Below are 18,867 nucleotides of genomic sequence, written 5' to 3' on the forward strand. Positions count from 1 at the left end.
CTTTGAGTAATGAGAAAAATAGAGGAAGATGGTGGATATAATAACCTAACAAACACTCCCTACCCCCATTTCACACAGCCCATTCTATGAACTTGTGAAAATTAATAGATAATGCAGGGAAGATGTTCCCTCTCCATCTGTGAAAAACTCTAGGCAACACCACCTTCCTGAGATTGCCTATGTTCAGGGGCCTAGATTTTGCCAACAGGGTTGCCCAAGCATGCAAGCTCTCATGCTTTTTTGTGGCCTTAGATCAGAATTTCTCAACCTTAGCTGTATCAACATTTGGAGCTGAATACGTGTTGCCAGGGCTGTGTGTGCATGAAGGATGTTTATCAGCATCCCTCACGTTTACCGTTCAGAAGCCAGTAGCACTCCCAGGTTTGGTCATCATAAACATCTACAGGAAGTGCTGAATGTCCCCATAGGGGAGGGGGTGCAAAAGCACTTTCAGATAAGAATTGCCTTCTGAGAGTAACAGCTCTTATTCTGACCTCAATCATTCCCAACTCTTTTTTGAAGAAGTAATGGAAACCATTTGTCCAACGGCCAAAAGAGAGTAAGTCTATAGCTTCCTTGGCTGTAGACTGATGTGAGAAAAGTTTGTGGAAGGGTTTTCTTTCTTTTCTACTTCCTGTAATAGTAAAACATGACCAAACATATGAAAATATTGATTATGTTTCAAACATAGAGAAACATAAATCAAAGTTCAGGTCAAAACCCAAAACAAAACTTGGCTTCTGTACTTTCTTTCTTTTTTTTTTTTTAATTTATTAAGATTTTATTTTTTCACTTTTAGAGAAGGGAAGAGAGGGGGAAAGGGTGGGAGAGAAACATCAATGTGTGGTTGCCTCTTGGTGTCCCTACTGGGGACCTGGCCCTCAACCCAGGCATGTGCCTTGACTAGGAATCGAACCAGCAACTCTTTGGTTTGCAGGTCTGCACTCAATCCATTGAGCCACACCAGCTAGGGCTGCATTTTCTTTTCAATATAGACTCAATGGATTGTTTTCCATTTTCACCTAGTCCTTCAAATTAAGAATTTGAGTTTATAATATTATCCTCTAAGGATAATAATATAAGAATAATAATATTATATAATAATATAAGATAAATCCTCTAAGATTTATTATTTCCATTTCATATAAAGAACTGTGAGTCTCAGGGGAGGCTGAGCAAGGGCACTAAGCCTGCTCAGAGTAGGGCTATTTCAAATCCATCAGGCTTAGGGGAGGATTCGGAAGTGAGTGTCCCTTCTTAGGCCTTTTATATAGAGCTGCTGCTGCGAGGCTCAGGGAGCCACTGGGCAGATGAACTGCCTGATAACATGGGCAAACCTGGAAGCAGGAGTCACAGCACTGACAACTGTGCCCTGCCTCTGCCACTTGATCTTGGGACTCATGTCCCTGCCAATCAGTTGATCCATGTGAAATGGGAACAACCAGGATTAATTGATGTGATGATTGTGATGGTTACATTACTATCACAATCCCTGTCATGCAAATTCATGCACTTTTCCTCCTTTCCCTTCAATCCCCTTCACTTGTGTCTGTCCTTGCGCATGCCCGGGCCCTCAGGGGTCACAGTTCAGTGTACTTGCTCAGCCCAATTCTGAGGCCCAGCAGGGCAGAGCTGGCCAACACCTACTGGGGTTTTGGAAAACTAAGTCCACAGGCTTCCTAAAATTAACCGAGAGCTCTGTCTCTCTTTCAGTTTCTTACTACTTAAAATTCTTTCATTAAATATCCAAGTACTTAGGTGTCTATGAATATAAAAAATTAGATTCTCTGGGAAAATAATTATCAAAGCCTGAGAGCTGGGGTAGGAGGAACCCTAGAGGTCCTCTAGTCCAGCAAGGAGTCCTAAGATAGCCCTCTTGACATGTGGCCAAGAATCTTTCATTTATAGCTACTTGACCTTTGTAGGGACCCCATTTCAATTTTAAGAAGTTCTAATTGTTGGAAAGTTCTGATATTGTCCTACCTGTACCTTTGGATTTTCTTCTGGAACAGTAGTGGTTGTGTTGCCTTTCTTGTTCACTAATGAGCTACCCAGCTATCCACATGTCTTGGGCTATACATTTACTGCATTTTATAGCCACACAACCACCTTAACCTTGTCTTCTTTCTTCCATTGAATTGGGGTTGTATAACTGGGAAGACTATAGAACCTTCAGATAAAAAGTTTACGATGACTATGGCCATCAAGACTTCAGAATAAGAGCCCTAACTAGAAGAGAAAATGAGATATATTTGTTTTTGTCTGTAGCATTGACTTCATCGAGGATGCCCATAAGAATTCTTCTCCCAGAACAAATTCAGATTCACAGTCTGAATGTATTCTCCAGAAGAGTGTCAAACACTCTCAAGGTGAGTATGAATTGGAAACTCCATGATATGCCCAGAAAATAGCAAAAGAAACTTGAACATGACTCATGTAATTTGCTTATAGGCATCTATGTCACCCTTGTCATTAGAGAAGAAAAATGAACTATGTGCAAAGGCCTTATTACTAAAATGGCTAATAAAGGAGAAAGCCCATTATATGTGGTATGTGCAATGTTGTCATTAACTTTAAAAAGCAGTGTGAACTCTTCCTTAGGTGATAACACCCTCTGGTACCTACAGCTTCCATCCTTTCTCCCAGTGTCATGGACCTTTTCTGAGACACTCCAGACATTAACTGAGCATCCTGTGCTTCCAGCCCCGTTCCCTGGGTACCTTTGCTATCATGCAGTCGTGCTCTGTTAGCACGGGCTGCCCCACACATACAGGAATTAAAGTGGGTGACATATGGTACAAGAAAGATATTCGAGATTAAGTGAAATCTTTGTATGGGGTATGTCATTTACTCTTCAGTGTATGCCATTATTTTTTAGCAAAAATGAAAAACACTCCCAGCTCCCAACACTTCAGTGCCAGTCATAAATGGTGCGATCTTGGACAATTACCTAACCTCTCTGTGCCTCAGTTTCCCTATTGCTAAAAAGGGATGATAATCATACTTACATCTTAAAGTTATAAGATTGAATTTATTTAAGTTAAGCATGAAGAACAATATAGACCCCAGGACTGCTATATATGTTTGCTATTATTAGTATTATAGAGAAGAAAATGCGGTAATATCTATGTTTCTTATTTTATTGGCTATTCGTGGCTTTGAAAAGTCATATAATAATTTAAGCAAGTTTTTATTTTACCTAATTTAATAAGCAGATTTACTCTTCACTATGAGGAAGACCCACTGCTCTTGGTCTGCTCATCATAACAGACCAAGAAGATTTAAGATTCTATGGGTACCAGGTTCAATTTCTGCCTCTACAAATTGAGAGCTTCTGAGTCCTTTTCCTGGAGTGTGTGTGTATGGGGCGGGAGGGCTCACACATGCTGAAACAGTGGCAGAGATGGGACCAGCTGGCTTAGAGTGTCCATTCTTCTGTCACTATTCTACATAATGAAACCGTGTGATTTCTTTCATTATGTGCAGCTGCTACCACCTGGTCTGCCATAATGGATGCCAGGCCCAGAAGCGATGAGAGCCTCTGGCACTTATAAATGAGAATATCCCTCCCAATGAACTGAATACTCATGGTGGAGGTAGGATATGAAAGATCACGAATTCTACTTTTTCCTTTCGGTTAAGACCCAGTATTTCTTATTAAATTACTATTTGCTTAATTCTGTATTTAGGCCCCTGAAAAAAAATTTTTACAAGAGACTTTTTAACAGTCTCACCCTGGTCCTAGCCCTGCCTTATCCCCTTAAATAGTAGTGACACCTATATTTACCTATATATGTAAATATATGTGTGTATGTACAAATATATGTTTTAGCCGATACAAGGAAATGTAGTAAAGCAATTCATAACTTATAGAAAAATAATTTTTTAATTTTTATTTATTTTTAGAGAGAAGGGAAGGGAGGGAGAAAGAGAGGGAGAGAAACATTGATATGAGACAGAAACATCAATGGGTTGCCTCTTGTACTTGCCTGACTGGGGACTAAACCCGCATTCTAGGCATTTGCCCTGAATGGGAACTGAACCAGTAACCTTCACCTTGTAGGACGACTCCCAATCAAATGAGGCACACTAGTCAGGGCAGAAAAATGATTTCAATAGCCCATAGGCCAGCCTTCCAGTGTTGCTGGCCATCAACTATATCATCACTAAGACGAGGAAATAAGATGTTGGGCTACTGTTTCTTCTTCCTTCTCATGCTGGTATCGGGAGTGGGGTTTCTCAGGCCCAAGAGGAAAAAGAACTGTTTTCTTTTCCTCTGACAAAAATCCTTTCCCAGAACTGACGAGCAAAGAAAATGAGGCATAAGCCCAGTCATTCTGAGGTGCTTCTGCCCATGAGGTCTGAGATGGCACTAGTTGTCCTGCCGAGCCAACAAGGCAAACTAAGAAAATAGAAAAAGTTGCCCTGGATGGTAGTGGCTCAGTGGATTGAGCACAGGGCTGTGAAGCAAAGGGTCCCTGGTTTGATTCCCAGTCAGGACATATGCCCGGGTTTCAGGCCAGGTCCCCAGTAAGGGGTGTGTGAAAGGCAACCACACATTAATATTTCTCTCCCTCTCTCCCTCCCTTCCCCTCTCTCTAAAAGTAAATAAAAGATTTAATTTAAAAAAATAGGAAAAGTTTCCATGTCCTCTACCAATATCCTCTAACATCATTTATAATATCTTTTATTCAATCTCCCTTAGTGGTGCTAAACCCAGATCTACTGAATGGATGTCAGAAAAGTCTGCACACCCAACACTCTTTTAAGTCTCCTGTGCTTCCACTCCTCCTTTACGTTCCTCGGACTCCTTCAGCAGGGCCCTGCGATCCATTTGGGAAATCTAATTCAGTAGTACCAGATAGACTTGACGGTGGAATTTCAGATATGATACCATGTCCATGGTGGCAGGCAGGTTGCTTGGGGACCCATAACATCACCTAGGAAGCCTGCATCCTGCTCGGGGTTCCCTTACAGAGGGGCTGCTGCTTTGGGGGGCACAAAGGTTGAATCAGGTCTGATCACTCACTCTTCTCTCTTGACCCTTGAATTTCAACTTCTTTTTAAATAGCAAGATGTTTCCAATTCTTAAGTAAGCCTATGCTGCCCCTTTAGATATGAAGACTCATCATTTTAGCATCTACAAGTCATGTTTGCTGAGGATGGGCTTTATGTGCTTAAGATATGAACATGTTTTATAGCTTTTGCACTTCTAGCACAGAACAACAGAATCCATAGATCTTTTTCTAACAAACACTAAAGGTTGTAGTTAGGTGTGTTTGAGCTTCAATAAAATTGTGTCATATAATTTTTAAAGGGAAACATGCATAGAAGCCAATGAATTTGAAGAAAAAGATGGACAAAGCTTTTTGCTTGCAAAAATACAAATAAGAGTACTTTTTAAAATTGCAGTTTGTGTAATATCAGTAGTTACAAAACCCCTGGAATGGGTGAATTTTATCATGTGGGATAACATCTTAGGCCACCATTGACATTTATCATTTCTTATCATTAACATTCTTAGATCATTCCCCAAGGAATTCTAAACATTTTTCTAAGCAAATTTTACATCATTCTAAAGTAGCATTTGTTAAGCTTGATTGTCTTAGGGAAAAAAATCCCATCCTTTTATTATCATTTTGCATAGCAACATCCCAAACACAGAAAACATGATGACGATGCTGGAAAATAGAGAGTCTGGGAGAAACAGCCACAGAGAGACAGGCCGTGTGTTCCCAGAAGCCACTTGAGGACCGTGTTGCTGCTCTCCCATGACGACTGCAAAGGGCCAGGCTCACCCGTGGGTCTCATTTCCTGAAGGTCTTCCTTAGCAATTCTCACAAACAAAGTTTATTTTATTCTGAAATCAGGTGAACAGAAAAAAAATGATGTTTACCGAAAGGGGAAAATCCTTTCGAGATGATGTGTACTCCCATAAGGATGGGCTGCATATTTTAGAAGTATAGTAAGTATATACTCTCTTAAAACGGTTACCATAGAAACAAAACTTTCCCCCATTAGATGAAAGGGTAATCATGGTAGTAAATTTCCACACAAATATCTAAGCTACATAAATTAAACATCAGTTTGGGAGGCAAATCCAACAGACTGTGAGTTTAATAGGCAGGTAGTAGAGGGGGAGAATAACAGCTGTAATATAAAATATTTCCACACCCAACAATCAAACTATAAATTTGCTTTAAATAATCTTTCAAAATGGGCACTTTGATGCCCACTGCTTTTTATTCTTCTCTAATTTCCCAGGAGAGTGTTGCCCCAGCTCTCAGCTAAGAATATTAAACAGGATTCTTCCAGCCTGGTTCATAAGAACTTATTCTGAAAAAAAGAGCAAAAGTGTCATACCACTGCATAGGTGCACAGTAGGGTTCTGTGAGCAATGCCATGCGTTGAGTGGGTCAATAATCATGGAGGCTTCCAGAATAAGCTGGAGTTGAGCCAGATTTTAAAAGACCAGTAACATAAAGGAAGCAGAGGGATGTTTTGGTAGAAGGCCTACTACCATATTTCATCTGTCTTAAGATGTACATTTTTCACATTTGAACAGCTCTGAAATGAGGCTGACTTAGATTTGATGGTGTCTCATGGTCACTATAAATGAGGTAGCAATTGTGATGTAAGGTCACATACATGTGTGTAAACTTGCTCATGGTCACTTCAGCTGAGTTCTGTACATTGTTGGATCTACATATGTTGAGTTTGATAGACATTTAAAATGTCTTACAAAAATTTGACTACCACTAATCCCTAAAATAAAAATTTTATGTATACAGAAAGGTATAGAAACAGAGCAGAATGGCCAGTTTGATATTATATTAGTTGAAGTAAGTGGTTGTCATTGGATGAAAGACCAATATCATCAAAACTTGCAGAAGAGGAGTCAGTGACTGGGAATAAAATCTCAGACCTCTTGAGTCTAATGTATCACCCACACTGCTGACGGCACAAAAAATGGTAAGATGGGAACATTGAAATGTGATAGAAATATGTCCAGCTCTGAATATAAAGATATTTTAAGATTATCTTAACCTTTATCTCTTTATGTGACATAGGAATACATAAAAGAAAGTACATCTAAGTCAAAAAAAGCTCTTTTAGGAAGTCTGAAATAAAAATTCTTAGTGATAACAAAGCACTGTGACCGTTTTTCTTTCTTAGTGGTACATAAGATAATGAGATGTCCTATTATGATGGGATCTTGGATTTAATGAGATATGGGCATGTGAAAAAAAGATAAGGTAAATATAATCTTAAGAGTATAAAATATAAAGCAGAAGTTCAATATGAGGCAAAAATCACACTACATAATACCCTAAAAAATATTGGTTAGCAAATATAATAATTTTAGAATAAATTTCTCTTTAGCATTGGAAAAATAATCTAGAACATATGAATTCTGATGCAACTATTAAAAAGAATCTCAAAAAGGGATCTAAAAATTTTGAATCCTTTAAAAATCTATTTTAAGAAATTAGCCTCAATGTGTTTATTAACAGAATTATAATATCAATCTGAACACTTACTATAAATCCATTCCATTTTCATGAAAAGTACCAGAATTCTTAAAAAACCCATATACTTATGATGGGTTAATACCAGATAATTACATAAAATATACTTAAACTTACAACACTAGAACCATAAGATTAATAAATGATAGAACAATGTATCTTTTATAAGTAGGATTATTCTGTTAAGGCTCTTGATTTCTATTTTTCCTTTTTGAGAATTTGCCATTTTATTTCATTTTTAAAAGCATAAGGGTCAATAGTAATCAACTTGTTTGGTTCATGCTGAAATAATTAGAAAATTTGAAAACAGAATGTTGGTACATTCTTTATTTTACTTTTATGTTATAAAATATACTTACAAGAAATCAGAGTCTTTTAGGCTTTATCACTGTATTTTAATTCCCCAAATGGTATGCAAAGAAATTTTTCAAAAAAACTTTGGAACTTCTGGCCAAGATGGAGGCATAGGTAGATACACTTTGGCTCCTCACACAACCAAAAGAAGGACAACAACAAATTTAAAAACAAAAATGACCAGAAATGCCAGAAAAATTGAACTGTCCAACAACCAAGGAGTTAAAGAAGAAACATTCATCTAGAATAGTCACAGAGGCAGAGAGAGGCAGCTGGGTGGAGAGGATGCATGGCAAAGCAGCAGCTGGTAGACCAGGTGAAGTGCTGGCTGGTGGACTGGGTCCTCCCATATTTGTGGGCTGATAAACCAGGAGCAACTGCGGTGAGACAGACTTTTCAACCCAGAGATCCAGTGTGGGGAAATAAAGTCTCAGAACCTCTGACTGTAAAACCTGTGGGGACTGGGACAGCAGGAGAAAGCCCCAGCCTCACAGGAGAGTTTGTTGGAGAGACCCACAGGGTCCTAAAATGTACAGAAACCCACCCACCTCTGGAATCAGCATCAGAAGAGCCCAACTGGCTTGTAGGTAGCAAGGAAAGTGGGTGAAAGCCAGACCAGAGCTGAGCAAGTGGCATTGTTCCATCTGGGACCCCTCCCCCACATACAGTGTCACAACCCAGCAACTTGGTTGTCCTGCCCTGGTGAACATCTAAGGCTCCACCCCTCACTATGTAACAAGCCTGTCAAGACAAAAAAAAAAAAAAAGGCTCAAATGAAAGAACAGATCAAAGCTCCAGAACAAATACAACTAAACAACAAAGAGATAGCCAACCTATTAGATGCACAGTTCAAAACACTGGTGATCAGGATGCTCACAGAATTGGTTGAATCTGGTCACAAAGTAGATGAACAAATGAAGGCTATACTAAGTGAGATAAAGGAATATGTAGAGAGAACCAATAGTGATGGAAAGAAAACTGGGACTCAAATCAATGGATTGGATCAGAAGGAAGAAAGAAACTACCAATCAGAACAGAATGAAGAAACAAGAATTCAAAAAAACATGAGGAGAGGCTTAGGAACCTCCAGGACATCTTTAAACATTCCAATATCCGAATCATAAAGGTGCCAGAAGGAGAAGAGGAAGATCAACAAGTGGAAATAATGAAGGAAAACTCCCCCAATCTTCCAGGAAGACCAGGAAGCACAGAGAGTCCCAAAGAATTTGGACCCAAGGAAATACTCACCAAGGCACATCATTATTCCATTATCCAAGATTAGAGATAAGGAGAGAATCTTAAAAGCAGCAAGACAAAAGGAGACAATTGCATACAAAGGAGTTCCCATAAGACTATCAGCTGATTTCTCAAAAGAAGCCTTGCAGGCAAGAAGGGGCTGGTGTTGCAGACTCTGTCCAGCAGAGTCCGCCTGTTGTGGTTGACAACGAGAATCAATGCACAGGGGACAACAATCCTGCGTGGAAAAAGGGAACAGGCACGACTACTCTCTCAAGGGGAGAGTGCCTATGGTGCCTCAGCCACTCCCTCAAGAGGGTAGCACCCCGACCCTTGCCTACACAGGGTTTTATTGTTTTCCTGGGGTCTTACATCATAGAAAGATTTATCATCTATCACATAGAGTATTATTGTCTACATTCTAGGTACAATCAAGGAAATAAAAATAACATGCAAAGGGGAATGACAATGAGCTCATTAGCTCTGTCCTTGGGAGAACTCATACAGGCTTTGGAAATTACCTTGAAGATAGACAATACACATTTGTTGTTTTAGACCAGAGTGATAGAGTTTTAGGAAGAGCAAGCCATAACAATCTGTATGCATTTTCTAGGCCTGATTCCCACGGGAAAACTTGACTCCTGCCCAAGGTCTGGCTCTTGCCCACCACTTAGTTTCTGTAGGTTTTCTATACAGAGCTGAGTCACATTTGCCAGGCCAAGACAAACCGGTCCTCTACAGGTTGGAAAGAAATATTCAAAGTCATGAAAGGCAAGGACCCATATCCAAGATTACTCTATCCAGCAAAGCTATCATTTAGAATAGAAGGGCAGATAAAGTGCTTCCAAGATAAGGTAAATTGAAAAAAGTTCATCATCACCAAGCCCTTATATGAAATGTTAAAGGGACTTCAACATTTTCATTTGCAAAAATACAAATAAAGGGACTTATTTTCTTAGATACAGGGACTTATCTAAGAAAAAGAAGAAGATCAAAACTATGAAGAGTAAAATAAAAACAAACTCACAACTATCAACAACCAAACCTAAAAACAAAACAAAACAAAACGAAATGAGCTAAGCAAACAACTAGAACAGTAACAGAATCACAGAAATGGAGATCCCATGGAGGGTTATTAGTGGGGAGGGGGCCAAGGGAGAATAGGGGAAAAGGTATAGGGAATAAGAAGCATAATTGGTTGGTACAAAATGGACAGGGGAAGGTTAAGAATAGTATGGGAAATGGAGAAGCCAAAGAACTTATATGTGCAACCCATGGACATGAACTAAGGGGGAGGGATGCTGGAGGAAGGGATGGTGCAGGGCAGAGGGGGATAAAGGGGAGAAAAAAATGGGACAAATGTAATAGTATAATCAATAAAATATATTAGAAAAAACCTTTGGGTGCGTTACAAAAGAACTGATAGCAGCTTAATGCTATGGTAAGACGGTGATATAAATTCTAAGATAAGGTTACAATTTGAGGTCTAACTCACCAATCTCACTGTGTTTATCACCTATACCCTATATAGCCCTTATGTTAGCACTAGTCATCATGTTACTACGTGGGTGGCAGCTGCCTGTCATCTCAATAATTCTAAAGAAAAGCCAGGGAATTTATTTTAAAATGTTTGTCCAGATGAAATCACATATGGCCTCCAGGGTGCTCTGGGCCTGAAGCCTAAGCCTGCTGGCTGTGTAGTACGATAGAGCTTATCCAGAAGAAAATTCAACTGTCTCCTAAAAGCCAATAAAGATAAAAGAAACCTGCACTGGTCCAAAACAGCACAGCTCATGTGTGGGAATTGCACAAGATTAAGTTTGTCCTCTGCACTGGCCTTAAAAAGGCCGGGGAAGAGGAAGAAAAGTACATAGCTACTGAGTCTCTCAGTTTTGTTGTGTTGCTTGCTTAGGAAAAACTTTGGATTGGATAGTTAACTTGGTTTTAGTTTACCCCATTGGTGAACCAAAACCAAGTTAGGGGTTTGAAGGGACTTCAACATATTCATTTGCAAAAATACAAATAAAGGGACTTATTTTCTTAGATACAGGGACTTATCTAAGTAAAAGAAGATCAAAACTATAAAAGAGTAAAATAACAACAAACTCACAACCATCAACAACCAAACCTAAAAAACCCACAAAAACAAAAATGAGCTCGTCACATTTTTGTGATGGGGGCCTTGAGCACGTCACAGCAAACTCTGGTTCTTATGTGTACCTAGGTGATACATTAGGCACACTGCTGGGGCAGAATCCTATGAAAGGTGAGACCTACAAGAAAGGTTATTCTTTTCTGGGCCTTGGAAAGATCGGTTCCTCTTAATCATTGAATAGGGTGGCATGTATTTGAAAGAAAAGGTCTTTGGGCAGCCTGGAGAGCTGCGGACCTTTGTTATTCCATGGCAAAATAGTTGATAAAATTGTCACCTGTACTGTCACAAAAAAGAAATCACATACCTGTTGACACCCTTGGAAGGAACTTCTTGGAAAAAGGGTTGGCTTCTCTTTCTTGCTTTTAGCAAGATGCTATGACAGAGAAGCACTCAGGCAAGGGGTGTACAGTTTCCACAGAGAGATGGAGTTGTGTCAATGAGATTAAGGCAAGGGCAACAGTGCAATAATAAGAAAAGATCACCAGAAGCAAAGATATTAGAGACTAAGGCTAAGATCATCCACACCCTCTTAGTAGTAGTTACTTTGTATGGATGCAAAAATTGGACAGTGAAGAAGACTTATAGAAAAATATCGATTCATTTGAAATATGGTGGTGGAGGGGAGCTTCACAGATATCCTGAACTGCCAGAAAGAAAAGTGGGTTCTAGGACAAATTAAGTTTGCAATATTGCTGGAGGCAAAAATGACAAAACTGAAACTGTCCTACTTCAGACACATCATAAGAAGGCAGAATTCTTTGGAAAAGATAATAATGCTGGGAAAAACAGAAGACCACAGGTAGAAAGAAAGACTGACTCCACAAAAATGCCTCAGGCATGTGTCCACGGGAGCTGAGCAGGCTGTTGAGGACAGGACACTGTGGCTATCACTCATCCATAGGAACATTGCCTATTCAGAGCTGCGTTGATGGCACAAAACACTCAAGGGAGCTTTTCTGAATGTGGTCTGTGCTCTAAAGTTAATAAATGTGTATCCTTCCTGTGTTGGAAAAGGTTACCAAGAAAAACGTAAACACAAGAAACAGTAGACCCAGTGCAGACAGCACCACCAGGAAGGTGGAAACAGATCTCAGATGGTTGCAATGAACCCAGTCTGGAAAAGTCAACATAGTGTGGCCAAGGACAGGGCAAGGTCCTGTATCCATGGCCTTTCTCTCATCCAGAATGAACACATAGGCACAGTGAAAGTCAACAAAACTCTTGCTTTCTTGACGGAATCCACAATATTGATGGCATGTGGATGATGGTGAGAAAGTAAAAAAGTCATTCCTTACATAACAGCTTATACTGATCTGTGATTCCTCTCTTGGCAAGAGTCTTCTGATTCTCATAGACTGTGACAGAAGAAAACCATGTATCTGTCATTATTTTTTTATTATATAGGCACATATACATGTTATATTATTTGAAAAGATACACAAGAAGCTAGTCAAAATGCTTAGTTCTGATAAGGGGGGTTCAGTGGCTGGAAGAAGAAGGTGTGAGAGAGACTTACTGACCCCTACTCACTTTTGGACATATGAATTTGAACCATGTTTATACATCACCTACACACATACACAGAGAGTAAAATAAAACAGTTTCAAATAAAACTATAGGCATGTATATCTTTTTTATTAATATATTTTATTGTTACTACAGTTGTCCCATTCCCCCCCTTTACTCCCCTCCACCCTGCAGACCCCCTCCCACCCACATTCCCCCCCTTTAGTTCATGTCCATGTGTTATATTTATGTTCTTTAGCTTCTACATTTCCCATACTATTCCTACCCTCCCTCTATTTTCTACCTACCATCTATGCTACTTATTCTCTGTACCTTTTCTCCCTTTCTCCCCCTCCCACTCCCCTGTTGCTAACCTTCCATGTGATCTTCATTTCTGTGGTTTTGTTCTGGTTCTAGTTGTTTGCTTAGTCTTTTTGGTTTTCATTTTTGTTTTAGGTTCAGCCATTGATAATTGTGAGTTTGTTGTCATTTTACTGTTTATAATTTTGATCTTTTTCTTAGATAATTCCCTTTGACATTTCATATAATAAGGGCTTGGTGATGATGAACTGCTTTAACTTGACCTTATCTGGGAAGTACTTTATCTGCCTGTTCATGCTAAATGATAGCTTTTCTGGATAGAGTAATCTTAGATGTAGGTCCTTGTCTTTCATGACTTGAAATACTTCTTTCCAGTCCCTTCTTGCCTGTAAGGTCTCCTTGGAGAAATCAGCTGGATGAATGTGTCTACTTTAACTCCTTGGTTGTCGGACTTCTGTACAGTTCAGCTTTCCGTCAGTACTGGTTGTTTTTTGTTTCTAAATTGCTGTTGTCCTTATTTTGGTTGTGCAGTGAGGAACAGTGTGTCTACCTACACCTCCATCTTGGCTGGAAGTCCTTTTCTGGAGCTTTTTTTCCATGTATATTTTTTGACATAGTTATTTTTCTCCTGGGAATGATTTCCTACAGATATAACCAAATATAGTGATGTGATGAATGTTCAGAGTCACTGTGGCATTGCTTTGAATAGCAAATATTGAAAACGACTTAAATGTGCATCAATAGGGCACTGGTGAAATATATGAAGAATTTAATACTGTGCATCCACAAAAAAAGAATGAACATTATGTTTTGATAAAAAATGAGCTCCACAAGATTATTAACTTAAATAGGCCAGTGTTACTGCATGCTGTCATTTAGTTGAAAAAAAGTGAAATATATGTATATATGATCATGTATATTTTTGTGAGAACATATATATTCATTGCTTTTAGAAAACATTTCTGAAAGCTACATAAAGATTGATAACCTTGGCAGTCTCAAGAAAGGAGAACTTGGTGGCAGAAGTTCAGGGGTGGGGTGGATACTTGTATTCCAAAAAAATTCCACAGATGTTTTCCACACCAGCAACATCATTTAGATAAGTGTGTATCCTGTTCCATAGACAACACCCATTTGTGCCTAAATTAAGGCAGTCAAACATATATATCACCATCTGATCTTGTTTCCTATAGTAGCATCCTTTACACTAAAAAGCCTGCATCTAAAAGTCATATCTGCACGTGCAGTTTAAGATTTATATGTATGTGTGCCTTTTTCCACCAATCCTGTGAAACATTATCTTCAGTTTTCAGGGATAATTTGCATTAATTTAGTCTGTTGTTAATTTCAGTTCTTTCTCATCAAGCACATTATGTGTGAAAAAAAAACCCACTGCCACTCCAGTCCTCATTCAGCAATGGAACGATTTTTTTATTATGAAGGTAAGATTTATTTTTTAATCAGAGATATTTTCAAAGAGCATAGAGGCTGGGGCAAGACCAGAGAGACTGTTCTATGACTAGAGTCACTCTTTCCAGCTAAAAGACATCCCATTTCTTTTACAAATTTTCTCCTCCTGTCCCTCTCCCCATCTTTCTTCTCTCCTGCTCTCCCTTCCTTTTTCCTTCCAGCACTGGTTTCCTAAAAAGACCATCTATTTAAAATCCTTACAGTGAAGAACACTCTGTGGTCACAAACCTCAAATGACTATAATTAAGAAATTTTTCATCTAAAAAGATATGAACACTTGTGATGGTTTTTGCTCTACTTAACATTCTTTTCAGTATGTCAAATGGTGGGTTGGGTCGATGAGGGTTGGTACAACTCTTTGGCTCTGGATGTTCAAGTCTAGTGTTTATCTGCATTCTGATCAGCTGGGAAACCAAACTTTTGCTTGATCTAAGTTGAAAATAGTCATATAGTTTTATAGTGCTAGATCATTAGAACTGCAAGTAGGGTTGAACAAAATCTAGGTCAGTTTTTTTAAACAGATGAAACCAGGGTTGAAGGACACGAAGTGATTTCCCAAAGGTTACATAACTTACTGTCAGAGTCAAATCTGCTGATTTTTTTCACTATAGCACCTTTCAGCAGAAAGAAATGAACCCTCCAGGAAAGTGGTTTTATTCTTTCATCCCTTATTTATGACTATTTGTAATAACCAGTGTTTATGAATAAATCACCTTCTACAGGTTACTAAGAACTTGAAATTAAATTGCCTGCTTAAGAGTTAATTATGATGTTAATCAGCATTGGCCTCCTTAACTGCTGAAATTTTTTCTTGAGCTGTTGAAAAGCTTTTTTCACTTTGGTGGTCAAATTGTGTTCATGTGGGTTGTATTAATAGGCACATTAAATCACATGCTAATGTTGTGACATTGGCCAGTGACATCAATGTATTGAGAAAGATAAAAAGAATTTCAACATAAGAGTTTGGATTGCAAATAAAACTAGGAGCAGAGGAGTCAATGTAGAAGTTGATCTGTAGCCAGCTCAGAGCAGGGGAGGAGAAGGCTTAGCCAAAGTGTCCAGAAGTTCATTCCAATTGTCAAGGTTCTACCTTAGGGAAAAGGTGCTCCTTTCCTGAATTTTCTTGGCTTCCTGGTTTTCTTCTGACCTCTCAGGACACTCTTTCATCTACTTGCTCCTTCCTGCTCTCCCATCTGACTTCTAAATGAAAGATTTGCTGAGACCTTATTGTCTTCTCACTCAATACATGTCCCAAGGTGATCTCATTCATGCTGTTGATATCCCAGGTTCATTGGCCTACCCCAGATCTCTTTTCCGACTGAAATATTTATTATCTATCTATCTATCTATCTATCTATCTATCTATCTATCATCTATCATGTATCTATCTGATCTAAATTTCCAATTAGCTGCCACAAGATTAACATAGAAACATGTCCAAAATTGTGTTCTTGCTCTTCACGGTAACCTTTTCCAATTTGCTCCTCCTTTAAGTTTCTCCAACTCAGAAAATGGCACCTCCACTGCTGAGTTGCTCAAATCAGAAATTTGGTTGTCATCCTTGAAACCTCTCTCTTCTTTTCCTTTCAATCTATCGCCAAATTACATTTTTACTTCTTAACTATTTCATGAAGCCAACAGCTACTCTTTGTCTTAACTACCACAGGTTTGGTCTATATCAATAGCTTTTTTTTTTACCTGGAAGATTATGATAGTCTCCCCTATGCATTCATTCTTTCACTACAATCTATGTAGTAAGTGAGCATTTAAAAATATCAATTGCACCCTGCTTAAAACACATCAATAACCCCCTGCTTCCCTCTTCAGCTTCAGCTTGTAGCTTTATCTCTTCTCTAAGCCCAAGCCAGCCCCAATGCCTGCCTTTACCCTAGAGATTGAGGGTTCCCAGCCTGAGATTCTTCAGATATTTTATTCTTTTTACTTAGAATTCTTTTCCTTCCACAACCCTATTTCCTCATCTCTCCTAACTTCTGCTAACTCTTTAGTCTGTTTTTAAATGTCAGATCTTAGAAAGGCATCCTCAGAATAGCATCTCCTTAACTGTAAAATCTAACTAAATAATTCCTTGATCTTCTCTTAGATAATTTTCTATTTTTCTCTCAAATCACTAATTTCAACTTATAATTATAAATGAGTTTGTGTAATTTTTTTTGTTTTCCAACATAGCCATTTCACTTTTCTGTACAGCAATCACAACAGTTCCTAGCAAGTAAGAGACAGTATTTGTTGAATGACAATGAATTAGGTCTGTTAGCTGGACAAATTTTTACAAACTAATTTTCTTTTTCTTTTTTTACTTTGTTCTAGCTAAGGTACCCTTATGGTCATTATTTGTTTTCCCACATAATCTGCTTGATAACTAGGAAAGAATGCATTGATTGTTCAGGTGAAAGATATTTCTTAGATTAAAAACTAATGTTTACAGCACCTTTCATGATTAAAACACACACACACAAAACTACGTATAGAAAGAAATTATATCAACATCACAAAATCCATATATTAAAAACCCACAGCAAACATTGGACTAAATAGCCAAAGACTGACAGCTCTTTCAGGAACAAGACAAGAATACCTGCTTTTACCACTTCTATTCAACATAATACTGGAAATCCTAGCCAGATTAATTAGTCAAGAAAAAGAAAATGCATCGAAATGAGAAAGGAAGGTGTAAAATTAGCTGGCTACAGATTGTATAACCTTATATGTAGAAAACCCTTAAAGATTGCACACACACACACACACACACACAAATATGTTAGAACTAATACATGAATTCAGCAAAGTAGCAGGATACAAAGTCAACATACAAAAATCAGTTGCAATTCTTGTACACTAACAATAAAGAATCTGAAAAGAAAAATCACAAAACAATTCTACTTAGAATAGCATCAAATATACTTAGAAATTAACTTGACTAAGGAGGTGAAAGATTTGTACACTGATAATTGCAAAACACTGATGAAAAAATTAAATATGACAAAAATATATCCCATGTTCATAGACTGGAAGAACCAAAAAAAAAGGTAACATCCTATTTTAGTGAAATACATATAGTAGCAAAGTTTTTTAAAGTTTGACGTCAGGAAGGAGGCTATTCTCTTTAATGACACATTTCATAAGTTGTTTCCTTGATTTTATGTTACCTTCTTAATAGTTCTTCCTCCAAATATAAGCCTTCTAATATAAATAACATTATGGATACTGAAAATATGTACAGTGGGGAATAGCTGAAAGTGAGAGAGCTACCAGAGAATATATGTTGCTAAGTTTGTGGTGCTCTGAAAATACTTTGGTGTAGTAAAGAAAGTATATGTCATTATTTCTATTCAAAATACCCAACAGTTCTAATGTGTTCCGTGAATCATGCAGTATAGAAAAATGTGAATACTGTGTACTGACTTTATTTTTCAGGGCTCAGAAATTAATGTTTATGTGAAACAAGTACCTAATAATAGTACTTAGACTATAGAACTATAACAGATAACATCAGTGTTTAATTAGTACATACGTGTAAAACTTTAAATTGGTAAAAGAAAATTATCTTGTGTAAGGAAAAATCCAATTATTCTTTAAACATTGCTTAAGCATCTGGTAAAAGCTATTTTTATTCTTTTCATAGTATTTTCCTCCTTGAAAGACTTAGTTTCATTTATAGGTTTTCCATGTTTTTTCCTATATTAAAATTACATCATTACTTATTGGCGATATAAATAATTTTGTGCTTTGCTATAACATCAATGTCATGTTCCAGTTGCTTCATTTTTTCTTCCAGCTTCTGCTTGCGGGTTTTCTTTGGCATGGAATCAAAGACCGAGAGGGACTGGAATTCTTTATGCACCTCTTCCCAGTTCTTTTTCAGCCCCTGCAAATGGTAAAGAAAACTAAATACTAAAGTAAACTTCAAAAGGAAAGTAAATTGTAAATAGTAAAGAAAACTGTACTATTAAGAAACATGTAAACAAGTTAAAAAATGGACAAAGATGACTTTTAAAATGATATGTATTTATCAAGTACTTGGCCACAGTAACAACGAATGCTGTACAGAGGCCAAACCCTGTCCTGACTGTGTGCTCAGTTCCCACTGGGAGTGTCTATTTGCTCTGTTTTTAATGTTACTGTACTTGCTTTTACCAGCAAATGTTCATGTGCTGAGTTATGAGTAGTATGAAACTAAGCACACAACAATTTTTTTTTGTAAAAACAATAACTTAGAATTCAGGTGGTCAGGCAAAAAAGTTTTGAACAGAAAATCATTTCTTTAAAAAAACTTGT

General features: G+C 38.0%; 1 protein-coding gene across 2 annotated transcripts in view; it reads right to left on the reverse strand.

The window, feature by feature from the left end:
• Positions 1 to 14,201: 14,201 nt before the first annotated feature.
• Positions 14,202 to 18,867, reverse strand: part of ENKUR (enkurin, TRPC channel interacting protein) — a 42,386-nt gene continuing 37,720 nt past the window's right edge. For both annotated transcript variants that reach the window (XM_037125802.2, XM_037125801.2), the window contains exon 5: positions 14,202 to 18,457. In XM_037125802.2, coding sequence (XP_036981697.2) covers positions 18,287 to 18,457 — 171 coding nt within the window. In that variant the 3' untranslated portion in view covers positions 14,202 to 18,286. The remainder of the gene's footprint in view (positions 18,458 to 18,867) is intronic.

Source organism: Artibeus jamaicensis, unplaced genomic scaffold, assembly GCF_021234435.1.
Source record: "Artibeus jamaicensis isolate MK-2021 breed Jamaican fruit bat unplaced genomic scaffold, CSHL_Jam_final contig_867, whole genome shotgun sequence".
Classification (NCBI taxonomy): domain Eukaryota; kingdom Metazoa; phylum Chordata; class Mammalia; order Chiroptera; family Phyllostomidae; genus Artibeus; species Artibeus jamaicensis.